We start from the raw sequence: 12,860 nt of genomic DNA, 5'->3' as shown, positions 1-12,860 counted from the left end.
GTTTTGGTTTTTGTCTTTGTCCAGTCATGGACAATGGAAGAATGTTGCTAAAATGTTTTAAGTTTAAACTATGTTCAGCCAAGTGCTGGTGGCTCACGCCTGTAATCTTAGCTACTCAGGAGGCTGAGATCTGAGGACCACAGTTCAGAGCCAGTCCAGGCAGGAAAGTCCATGAGACTCTTATCTCCAATTAACCACCAGAAAACTGGCTCAAGTGGTAGAGCACTAGCCTTGAGCTGAAGAGCTGAGGGACCACACCCAGGCCCAGAGTTCAAGCCCCATGATCGGCAAAAGCAAAAAACAAAACAAAAATGTGTGTTCAAATTGATCAATTAAATGATCTCAGTTTTTATGGTAAATAGGCTATGTTTGTATACATTTCTGTGTGTACAAAAACACTAGACACTAGTATAATCATCTATTTTAATTGTCTTCTTTCTTTTCTCTCTTTCTTTTCCTTTGTTCCTTCCTTGCTTCCTTCCTTCTCTTTCTTCTTCCTTTCCTCCCTTCCTCCCTTCCTTCCTTCCTTTCTCTTGTTTTTCTTTTCTTTTCTTTTTTTTTTGGTCGGTTGTGGGGCTTGAACTCTGAGCCTGGGCACTGTCCCTGAGCTCTTCAGCTCAAGGCAAGGGCTCTACCACTTGAGCCACAGCACCACTTCTGGTTTTCTGGTGGTTAATTGGAGATTAGAGTCTCACAACTTTCCTACCCAGGCAGGCTGGCTTTGAACTGCAAGCCTCAGATCTCAGCCTTTTGAGTAGCTAGGATTACAGATGTGAGCCACCAGTTCCCGGTGAAATGGTTTATTTTAGATGCTGCTGTGTATGGATGTTTAGGTTTGGGGTTGGAGGAGAAGCCTCGGGTATCTCCTTTCCTCACCTCTGAAGTCACATGAGCCACAACTATGAAGTGGGGTCACAGAACTCAGCCCTGCCTGTAGCTGTTTAGCACATGTATGGCATGTAGGTATTGTGCCCTTGAGATTAGCTCTCTGTGAGCAGAGAGCTTCTTTTTGTCTTCTTTTTGCTTGTTTGTGTTTTCTAGATTTCTCCACTGAATCACCTATATACGATGGTTTTATTTTGGAGATTTTTGGTGGTGGTGGTGGTGGTGATGGTGGTTTGTGTGTATGTATTTGCTGGTCCTAGAGCTTGAACTCAAGGCCTGGATACTGTCTCTGAGTATTTGTGCTTGAGGCTAGTTCTCTGCCATTTGATCCACAGCTCCACTTTTGGCTTTTTGGTAGTTAATTGGAGGTAAGAGTCTTATAGGCTTTCCTGCCTATAAGGGTGTTCTTGTTTGTTTGTTTTTTAATGAGGTAGAGCAGGAAAATCATTGGCTATAGACTTAGGAGACCTGATTCTGGTGTCACCTCCTGTCTTTATTGTGTGGTGATTCTCTATGCCTGTTGTGCGGGCTACTATGGTGGGACTTAGCAGTAGAAAGAAGCCAAACAGTGTCATAGCTAAGCAGATGGACTGCCTCAAGCCAGAATCTTTGCTCCAAACTTCAATTCAGCCTCTTGGTAGCTTTATGGCCTATTTCTGCGTCCATACAGTGGGCATGGCAATCATTTCTGAACAGTTTCATGAAGCATGATCATTATGACCAGGGATGTACCTTAAATACCCAGAAGTCCTGGCTAATCTCCAACTCCCCACTTTGCCCCTCGGGGACAAAAACCACCTGGACTCACAAAAGATCGTGCCAACTACCAGCATTCCCAGCCTCCACCTTTTCCCTACCTACAATTCCCTACCAAAGAACCAGACATGCGCTGGACACAGACTCCTGGGAAAAATGGATCTGCAGGGGGCTAGGCGGGCCTCTGAACTTCCTGGTATTGGTGTTAGGAAATCACTTGAGCAAGCGTGGGCAGTGTCCTCTTGTGCCAGTGATGATGATCACACACTTCAGCAGGGACTTAGTCAACATAAGTAATGGTAACCCCATCAAGGCTCAGCTGTGACGCTGTTCACGCCTGGTCACTGGAAGCTTCAGACTCGGCCCTCACAGAGCAGCAGGACTTCTTTTGAGTTCTGATTTTTCAGGCCAAGAAAATAAGGTTTATTCTTCTCCAGAATTCCTCTAATCTTAATCAAAAACATCTAGAGAGTTACAAGAGTTGACTCTTAGTTTTGTGGGAGCTGTGCTTCTTGAAAGAAACCGGTTCCGATAGTAAGTAACTTTGGAACTCAATTACTTGCAGCCATGCTGAAAAAAACTTGTAATTATTGTGGTCAAACCCCAGCCAAATAATAAAATGAAAGCTTTGTTGTGTATCAAGGCAGAAATCAATTTCATTAGGGAGCAAAGAGCTGGAGATTTAATTTTAAGAAAATTCTTCACCCTGTGGAAAGAGCCTGTCAGGAAGCTGCCAGAATGAATGTCCAACAGGAGAAGATTTGCCCTCCAGAGCCCAGACTACTGAGGGGTGACAGTGACCTTTCAGAATTGCATTTCTGCATCTCCCAAGTCTGGTCCAAGCCAATGCGCTTCTGCTTCTTAATGTGCTCGGGCCCATGCCCCTTTTGGTTTGATTCAGGAGAGACAGTCCTCAATAGCTGATAGCACTGGGTGTCCATAGGCTCCTGTCCTCAGAGATGAGGAGGAAGAAGAGACAGGTGGATTCAAGCTCAGCAGGACCCCACATCAATGGTGGAGTTGTGTCCACACAGCAAGGTTCGTGGCCAGGGTAGGCAGACCTTCAATGACACCATCCATATGCCCCTGCTACTGTCTTCTTACCTCTGAGGGGCCAGGCTAGGGCAGAAGGAGCAGCGAGGCCTGAGAGCCAGAGCTAGAGCCATCAGCAGGCTCCTGTAAGTTATATGTCCACTCATAAGAGCTTTCCCATAGCAGAGTTGGGCTAGCTGATCTCAGAAAGTATGTCTTGGTGGGATGAGCGCCCCTGTGGTTAGAGGCATAGAGTGCCCACACACTAAATGTGAAGACTACAGATGCACCTCCCTCAGATGAAACTGAAGCATGCATCAGAACCCCTTAGAGAACGGTTCAAGAGTTCCCAGGTTCCAAAGAGGCCCAAGAAGTGTCAGACTTGCCGAGGCCTTGTGTCCTTGAGGCCCTCTGGACATGTTGGAACCGGCCCTCCTTGTCTAGCCCTGGGCTCTTGAGTGCTTGTGATAAATGTGAAGCTTTGATTCAGTATCTGAATAATCATCCAGTCCTCATCATATATGGGCATCTTCTGTGCACCAGGCTTCCAAGGTTGGAGCTGTGGTAGGCCCTCAGTGGATCTCTGTCCTCTCCCCATATTGTATAAATGGGGAAACTGAGGCCTAAGAGGGCAAGAGCCAATTTGGGGCCCAAGTTTCCAATGCTGTATTCAAAGTGTTTTTTTTTTTTTCCTTCTTGTTTTCAATGGACTTTAGAGAACATTATGAAATACTCTGTTTCACAGATGAAGAAATAGAGACCCAAGCAAGGCACTGGTGGCTCACACCTGTAATCCTAGCTACTCAGGAGGCTGAGATCTGAGGATCGCAGTTCAAAGTCAGCCTGGGTAGGAAAGTCCTTGAAACTCTTATCTCCAAAAAAACCAGCACCTGGTGTCCAGGTGTCAGTACTCAGCAGTGTGCCTGTGAGATTCCAGGAGAACAGCCACCCTCACATTGAATCTGGGTGGTTCAGTTGAAACTTGTAGTTCTAAAAAGCCCCTCTGAAGCTTACCCCTATAATCCCAGCTACTTAGGAGGTACCAGCCCAGGCAAGAAGTTAGCATGTTAACCAATAGTCTAGGTGTAGGGAGGAGCATCTGTGATCCCATCTCCAGGGAAGGCATCAGTAGGAAGATCATAGATCCGGGCTAGCCCCAGCATTACCATCTGAAAAATAAAATACAAAAGGGCTGGGGGTGTCGTGGTAGAATACCTATCAAATAAACAAAAGGACCTCTTCATTTTCCCTCTTTTCTTCTAAGTAAAACTTCTAATGGGTTGATGCTTTGGATAGTAAGACCTGTTCCTGAGCTGGTAAATGCCCTGGGTTGATTAGCAACCCTCCTCCTCCACAGGACAGTGGCCAGTGCTCGCAGGGCCACTTGTCCCTGGCAAGATGCTTCTGATCTTGAGAAAGTGAGAAAGTTCAGGTGTGGAACGTGGCTGTTGTTTTAGTTCCCCCCTCACCTGTCTAGCTGCAAAGACTCCCCTCTTCCCCCACAGCTAAGAGCAAAGGGCAAGGGGGAGGGGAGGCAGGCAAGCTGGGAATGGAAGCAGTGGGAGCAAGCCTCCGCTCCTCTGCCTCTCAGTGTCATCTGTTAAATGGTGACAAGGAGCTAAACAGTCTCAGAGCCTCTGTTGGGGGCCTTTTCTTCCCTAGCAGTGTACACATTAGGCACTTAATAGATGCCAAAGATGGTACAGGATCATAGCTTTATCAGAGAAACCCTTCTTCCTTATTCATGGTATATTTTCATGTTGGCCCCAGTCAATGCGCAACGCTGCCCTTTCAGTCATGAGTAATCTTACTTGATGTTGGAAATCAATCTCAGGACAGCGCATACCCTGTTTGTGTCACCCACCCTGCCTAATGTCACCCTGCATCAGAGCCAGAGCCAACACCCAGGCCTCCCACTCCATTCAGCCAGCATGTCACAGCCAGGGGGATGCATGGCCACTGTAACTTTGGGCTGCCAGCATGTCCATGAACAACAGACCCAACAGACGGGGAGAGCCTGGACAGCCGGAGCCAGCAAACAGACCAGATGGGCAGCAGCTTCTGCGCAGTAGGAGGAAACAAGGCCCAAGTCAGGCCCCTAGGCCCTGAGCCCTGCGTCTGCATCAGTGCTTTCTGAAGAGCCCTGCTGACTCTTCATTTAAAAAATGAGGAAGAGCCTCCCGGGCCTCAGTCTGCTGCAGCCTCTGGGCTCCTACCAGGCTTACCATGGGCTGCTAAGAAGTGAGGCTTCCTAACCAGCCACCAGGATCCTACAGTGACCTGCATGTGTCAGTGGCAAGACTCACTCAGCCATTGTTCCGTAGTTCAGACCTGAGGCAGCAGCGGGCATCTCAAAGGTAAGGGAAACAGGTGCAGGCAGACACGAAAGCTTAGAGAGGCAGCACAGACTTGTGTTTACAACTGTGCCCAAGCCTCCTAGGCTCCAGGCAGTGATTCCTTGCCTAGAGGGGCTCTCTGTCTCATTCTCCAGGCCAGCCTGGGTGGACATCAGGTTCCTAGTCCAGCCCATCTTTGCCTATAAAAGCTACCCTTCCCTGAAAGGTCCCCTCTGTGGCTCAGGTTTCCTTCAGATGCTGTATTTCACCTCCTCCCCCCCCCACTTCTCCCCCGCCCAGTCCCCCCAGCCTGCAGGCTGAGGTGCGGCTAGTTTGTTTGGCAGGTTCCATGTTGTTACCTTATGGAGTCCATCGCCTCACCTTTCCCAAGCATTCAGGCTGAGGCTCACAGCGGCTCACTGTGGCTGGGAGGGAGGATTGGTATAATGAAGAATCCCAGACTCTGGTGACTAGGAAGTAGTGTGACTTTAACATTACTGACACTTTAGGCTGTATTTTTTTTTCTCTGTGTGTGGGTGGGTTGGGGGGGGAGGGGCAGGGGTAGCATCTCCACATGCACACATGTGATCTCTCTCTCCCTTCCCTAGAAAATTATCTGTAATGGGTTCATTTTCACCTATCTACCTCTTTGTGTGCAGAAATGAGCCTTTTTCTTCCTCATGTTCCCAGAGAGAAGCACCTGCCTACTCTTCTGCTTAGAGAGGGTTCTGTGGCATGATTGACTGAGGCCACCAACTTGGAGCTTGAGAAATGCCTACATCTCAGGAAGGCTGATCACTGCTGATGCTTTTACTGAAAGTCTGGTTATTTGGTTATAAATCAGGTGGTTTAGCTCAACAGTGCTTATATTTAGACATTGTTCACAATAACTTGGTGTGTGTTTGGCTTGTCACTGTGAAGGCTGTTCAGAGGTGGTAGGTGAAACACAAGTATCAATCACAGGGTCTCATAAGCTGCTTCCCACACACACAATTGGGACTCATAGCACATCTCAGCCAGAAGGGGCCTTTGGGGCCCTTGGTCTTTGGGCAGTGGGAAATCTGCATTTAATAACAGCTCTCCTTGCTTCTTTGTGAAGCCACAGGTTCATCCAACTGTGGACTAAGGGAGCACCCAGCATCTTCCCAGACATGCCCCAGGCAGACCATACTGTGCAGCACTTGTGTGTCTTCGTTCTCTGAGGCAGGAGGATTAAGAGTTCGAGGCCAGCTTAGGCTACATAGTTAGTTCCAGGCCTGCCTGGGATTCACAGGTGGGTCCTGTCTTGCAGCCATGAAGCCCTGGGGAGGTATCTGGAGAAATTGTCTAGTGAATGTCCAAGAGTTTGAGGTCTGTGTTTCTCCTCCTAGGATTTTATGGCTCTTTGCTGAGTGCCATTGTAAAAGCCACCCAGTATCTTTTCAGAGGGGCTTAGATCTCCCTCCCTTGTCTACAGTGCAGTAGGAAAAGGTGGAGGACTATTGATACGAGGTACCAGCCAGCTCAGTTTCTGCATGGATTCCATGGACCTCGTTCAGTCGCCAGGAGTACAGCAGGAACTACCTGTTTTATAGGCACCTGGGTGGCTACCATCATCCACATCTTTGGGACTGATCTTCCTGCCCAAGGTCAGAGCAGATTAGCTTTAGAACGGGGCCTGATTGCCTATTGATTCAACATAAATTCCCTGTACGTCTCTACCTCCACTGTGGGAAGGGGACAGAAGGTCCCTTGGGCTGCGTGTGCTGAACACAGAACCTGCGTCCCCTGGGCTCTGCTGGTGAGGTGCCCCCCTCCCTTCCCTGAAAAACATCATGCCAATTGTTAAGTGCATTGTAAGTGCACAGACTCCTTCTTTCACCCACTCCTTTGACCCACCTTACTCCAGAATGTGCTTGAATTTAGATTGAGATGTTGAAGGTGAACCAAAAAAAAAAAGAGGAAAAGGGCCCTAACTAGGAAGGACCAAGGCTAAGCTTGTTCCTCACTTCAGGAGGCCATGTTTAGGGAGAAACTGGCCTCGTATTTGAGGCTTAGGTATTTAGAACTGGGCAGAAGAAACTGGTCAGCTCAGTGGCCCCAGGTATAAGTTTTTCCTTAGTTCCAAGAAAACAGGTGTCTGTCCTGTTGTTCCCTGTGACTGTCCAAGGGCAAGATTTTCTTGCTTTGGTAAGCAGGTACCTTTACCCACCTTAAGGGACGCCTCTGCTTCCCAGTGGGCTCACTCTGCAATCCACACTGGCTATCTTGGACCAGAAAAGGCAGCTACTGAATCCGACCTTGGATGGACCACACAAGGAGACAGATGCTTACAGTGCAGGGGAGTGCCAGGCCTGACTAGGTTACCAGTGGCTGCAAGGAGGGATCATTGACATACATGCAGTGCCCTGGCTGGGGGCCCGGCAGGTGCTGTGAGCCCACAGAGGCCCACCTGTACACCCGGAACCACCTGGTGGGGCAACTGACTGGGAAGGTGAGGCTGCAGCAGTAGCTGTAGCTGTGGAAGGCCAGGCTAAGAGTATAGACTCTGAGCCCAACAGACAGATTCGCATCTGTGAGACAAGGCACGTGAGCTTCCTGAGCCACGTCTCTAACGGCGATAGTCAGACCTGCCTGTCACCATTGCTATGCAGCTGTGGCAGCACCTCTTTCTCTGCCAGGCACCTGGTGGAGGCTCCAGGAGGGCTGATTCCCCCAATACCTAATGGCAGTAGGGAGCTACAGAGGGTTTTGAGCTCAAGGACCATGTTATGGCCATCTGCACCAAGAAAGTTTCCATCCACCTTTCAGGCTAACGAGAAATATCCCTGGTGTGTGTATTCTTCTAACTGGGTCTCACAGGCTAGTCCCCAAGGGCGATTTCCCCCCCTCCTACATCAATATTATATGCAAGTGTTTTTAAGTCATTTCATCATGAAAAGAAGCGATTTAACATAACTATTACCCAGGATTCTTCATGAAATATGCATCAAGCAATTAGGTCTAAAAGCAAGAGGTGAGGCCTCGCACCCTGCTCTGCAGGGCGGGCAGCTGTGGGCTGAGTGATGTTTTATTAAAGCTCGTGATTAGAAGGCGAGGTGGGGCCTGTTATTAGGCCAGCGCACAGGCACGCACGCTAATCCTGGTGCTGGTGACAAGGAGGTGCTTTTTTGTGATGGTAATGAGGGATCTGAGCACCATGACAGTCCTAGCATCCCGCCTCCACCGACCTTGCAAGACTCATTAGACAGGTCACCCACTAGAGACACCCCTAATGGTGACTTTGCTCTCTCAAGATGTCCTATCAAAGGAGACAGGGCTGACACAAAAGCTCTTCACCGCTCCCCAGGGACCCGGTCCTCCCAGAACCTGGTGGTACCCATACTGCAACAATGCATGCTGCCTTGCAGAGAGAGGGATGGCCCAGCCCAGAGCCTGCCTCTCTGATCTGTTCCCTCCAAAGTACCAACAGGAGTCCCCCTCCCCACCCCCACCTCCCCCCTCCCCCCCAAAAAACCACTCTGTTCAGAACAGCACCCATGGCATCCTGTATACACTCCTTGTCTGATGCAGGCTTCTGGGGCTTGAACTCAGCCTGGGCACTGTCCCTGAGCATCTTTTGCTAGCACTCTACCATAAGCCACAGTGCCACTTCCAGCTTTTTCTGTTTATGTATTACTGAGGAATAGAACCCAGGGCTTCATGCATGCTAGGCAAGCACTCTACCATTAAGCCACCTTCCCAGTCTCCATAGAGATTTTTATGGTTTCCTTTCTTACGCTGGTGTCTGTGACAGAGGCTCACACTCTAACAACTACTGGTGTCTTCTTTGATGTAGTGTTAGATATCATTAGACCCCTCATTGGCAGCCACTTTGGGGAGGTTTTGTTTTGTTTTTTGAGACAAAGTCTCCAAAACCTTCCTGCTTCAGCCTTCTGCGAGGCAGGATTACAGGTACACGCTATCACACCCAGCTACTGGCACTAGTTCCACATCTGTTGTTTGGTGGCCTCTCATTGGGGGGGGGGGGGTCCTTGTGACCAATCAGGATGTATTGTGTGTGATGTCACCTGACCTTTGCATCAGTCCAGGATTGGCCAGCCTTCTCGGGACCCAAGAATCCCTTGGGATGAAGTTGCCATCCTACCTTTGTGGCTGGGGACTTCACTAGCCAGGTTATACTGTTCCCAATTCCAGGGAAAATGTGTGTTCCCACATGTAGCATTTGACTCCCGGCCCTTCTGCTGTCTCTGCCCTGCCAGTAGCCTGGTGAAGTAACCCAGAGACTCAGCATGGAGATGTCTGCTCTCAGAGTCTGCGGCCTCTTCCCTGCCACCCTGCCCAGCCTCACATGGAACACTGAGGATTAGACAGCAACCTCTCTGGGTCTGAGGATTGCAGAGGTTAGGAGAACAGGCTCTGAGAAGGACCCCATGAAGGGGATCTGGCACCACTAAACCAATGCTGTGTGACTGTGGTCCATTCACTTCCCTTCCTGAACCTCAATACACAAGACTTGGCAATGCAGGCAGATTCCCCAGTGAAAGCAGGACTGTGAGCCCAGCAGCCTGGCATATACACACAGGGTTCCAGACACCTAGGACTAAAGGCACACGCGGAGGCCATTGTGGCACTGATAAGGCAGGGACAGAGCCCACCCAGCAAGGCGTGAGGGCAGCATGAGGGCCACACAACCGTCACGTTGGGGCCAGTTGTCTCCTAGCATGTTAGTCCTGGACTGTGGTCCCAGCTCTGCCCTGATTTCTGAGTTTCATGACCCACTTAGCCCCTGTGTACACCACACCCTGCTCGTGGTGTAAGTTAGTGGAGAAAGAAATAACAGCACGGCAGGAGGAGGGACAGCAGGCCTGGAGAGGCGGTAGGGAATTAAGGGAGTACCCTGCTTCACTGCATGTTAACAGACAACAGTACTGTCTTTACCACTGGAAATGGACCGTTGACATCCACCTGTGGCCCTATCAGAGCTGTTGTCACCATCACTGCCAGTCACTTCTAAAAGAAAACAGCATGCATGGGTGCTAGTGGCTCACTCTTATAGTCCTAGCTACTTAGGGGGCTGAGATCTGAGGATCAGGGTTTGAAGCTAGCCTGGGTAGGAATAGTCCATGAGACTCTTATCTCCAGTTTACCAGGAAAAAGCCAGAAGTGGAGCTATGGCTCAAGTGGTAGGCAGAATGTTAGCCCTAAATGAAGAGTGAGGGAAGCAAGAGAAGAAAAGAAAGTGTGAAGGACAGGCATGGTGGTTCATGCAGGAGGCAGAAAGTGGAGGATCCAGAGTGAAAACATGAAGTTAACCTATTTAGCCACCAGCTGCCTTCCCCAACCCCTCAACAATGAGATGCACTCAGTATTCACCAGCTGCTGTGACCCTTCGTCAGACAGCTTCTCTGCTTTGCTCCCCAAGCCCTGGACTGGGGGTAGATCACAAAGTCTGGTGGCTTTGCTTCTTAAAAAGTCACCCCATGCCAGGCGCTGCTGGGTCACACCTGTAATTCTGGCTGCTCAGGAGGCTGAGATCTGAGGATTGCCAGCCTGGGCAGGAAACTCCATGAGACTCTTCCCTCCAACAGCCACTATTTAAAAAAAAAAAAAAAAAACATAAAAGCTCCAGGATGGGGCCTGGGTCCTGAGCCCTGAGTTAAAGCCCTAGAACCAGTATGCATGCACCCCCACGCACGTGCGCACGCGCGCGCACACACACACCACCCCACTTGGCGCTCAGAGAAGAAATGAGGCACCATTCATGCCCTCCCTGCAGGCCTTTGAATGCACTGAGCTCTCCCACCCTTACCATGGAACACTCTGGCCTTCTCCAGCATGCTTGGCTTTACATGAGTTCGCCACCTGCTCCCGGAACGCTTGTCGAGGCGTTCTCCAGCGGAGTGACCCTTCACGGGGAGAAACTTGCCACAGGCTCTGTAATTAGAACATCGCCAGCCTTAAAAAATCTTGACTTAAATTTCAGTTCTTCACAGGAATTATTCTCTCGAAAATGTAATTGCTCTCTGAATGATTTCCTTTAAGCCAAGGGTGACGTCTCTAAATGTATTATTATGAGCAGATGCATTGCTCAGGTCTGCACTTCATTAAGCGATTGTTCTGCCTATCTGAAAATGGCACTGAGAGAGGGGGCGCCAGGGGCCCCGTCCTGACTGGAGAAGAGTGTTGATGGTCTCAGGGTCCCCATGGGAGCACAGAAGCGGGAGAGGAGTTGGTGGGACTAAGGAAGGCTGCAGACCTTCTGAGCGCACACCGTCCTCTCCAGCTGGTCACAGATGACCAAAGCCCATCAGTGGGCCCATTAGATGGCAGGAGGTCACTCCCAAGCCCAACTTCCTGGCTAAATGGCACACACTGGGTAAATGGGAGGTCACCTGTAGGTGTGGGGGCAGAATCGCTATGGGGTCACAAAAGCCCAGGCTGGTGGGCAGGGAAGGGATAGCCGGCACCGGGGACAGGGTGATGAGGCGTGCGTACACCCGTGCGGCCTCTGCTGCTCTTCCTTCAGCAGACTTGGGCAGCTTGTCCCGGACAGTTCTGAAGCCAGGTACTGTGGGCACAAAGGCCTGGCCCTGCTCCTTCATGGCACCCGTAGCGGAACAGGAAGGGTGGCCAAATAATCTCCGGAGGAGTCTTCTCAGGGCAGTGACATGAAGAAAGGAGCTCTGCCTGTGCAAACCTGGAAGACTGCCTGGCAGAGGAGACAGGTGGGGCCTCAGAGGAGGCAGAGGGGAGTGCCTGCGGAAAAGCGTGCGTTGTTGCCCACATTCTACTGACAACAACTCAGTGAAGACTGGGAAATTTAATTCCTACCTGGGTACCACCCCCGCCTCCCCCCTCGCTTCCCAGGCTCTCCTGCAGTTGCTGCTTGTCCCTGGGCACCTGTGGCTCTGGGGCAGCCCCTGGGTGGAGAGGTACAGCCCACAGCTGCTCTGTGCCTGGGACCCTTCTAGCTCAGCCTCACCTCCCAGGGGGAGAAGAGCAAAAGTGATGCTGTGACATCTACTCCAAGCTGTGCACATCTCTGATCACTGTATTTTGTTCACAGGAGCAACCAGGGCTTTATGCACATGAAACTGGCCAAAACCAAAGAGAAGTACGTGCTGGGTCAGAACAGCCCTCCATTCGACAGCGTCCCGGAAGTCATCCACCACTACACCACCAGGAAGCTCCCCATCAAAGGGGCTGAGCACCTGTCCCTCCTCTACCCGGTGGCTGTGCGGACCCTGTGAGCGGGCCAGCCCGGCCCTGCTCAGTGACAGTGCTGAGACTTGGAGGCGCTGGCCGGGCGCCCACCAGCACAGCTGTGTTGCCAGCTGTATCCAGTTTGTGTTGTGTGTATGGTACTAGCACACCACTGCATGTCTTAGAATGCTGTTGCCACTTCCGGGGCTGGAAGGGCCTTGGATGAAGAAGGACTGCCAGCCGCCCGCTGCCCCAGTCCCCATCCCGCCCCCACCCCCCTCCTTGAGTTTCTGTGAATTAAAATATTTGCAATCCAAAGAGATGCCTTCCAGGATGAACAAAGGCAGAGCAGCTCCAGCAGTGGGCGGAGCGGAAATCCCTGGGCTGCATCTCTTTGTTCTCCAGCTGTCACAAACTCATACCTGAGTAGGGCAAACTTTTCCCTTTGGTGCTGGGAGCCAAAGCTGGCCCCGAGAGCCCAGGAGGGCCCAGGGGTTGGCTCTCCAATGTGTGTGTGTTTCTGGGTGCACAATGGGCACATAGGTGAGAGAACATGGCCACACACACACACACACACACACACACACACACACACAGGAGAAAGTCCCCATCTACTTCTAGTCTCTCTGTAATCATTAGATCTTCAAGGAATCATTGTGCAGTCAG

General features: G+C 50.6%; 1 protein-coding gene across 1 annotated transcript in view; it reads left to right on the top strand.

Annotated features, from left to right (window-relative positions):
• Positions 1-12,514, top strand: part of Shb (Src homology 2 domain containing adaptor protein B) — a 149,742-nt gene extending 137,228 nt beyond the window's left edge. Inside the window, exon 6 of the mRNA XM_013026553.1 lies at positions 12,058-12,514. Within this exon, the coding sequence (XP_012882007.1) occupies positions 12,058-12,241 (184 nt within the window). The 3' untranslated portion in view covers positions 12,242-12,514. The remainder of the gene's footprint in view (positions 1-12,057) is intronic.
• The last annotated feature ends 346 nt before the right edge of the window (positions 12,515-12,860 follow it).

Source organism: Dipodomys ordii, unplaced genomic scaffold, assembly GCF_000151885.1.
Source record: "Dipodomys ordii isolate 6190 unplaced genomic scaffold, Dord_2.0 Scaffold95, whole genome shotgun sequence".
Taxonomy (NCBI): Eukaryota; Metazoa; Chordata; class Mammalia; order Rodentia; family Heteromyidae; genus Dipodomys; species Dipodomys ordii.
Note: the sequence above shows the minus strand (reverse complement) of the source record. Positions and strands in the feature narration are given on the sequence as shown.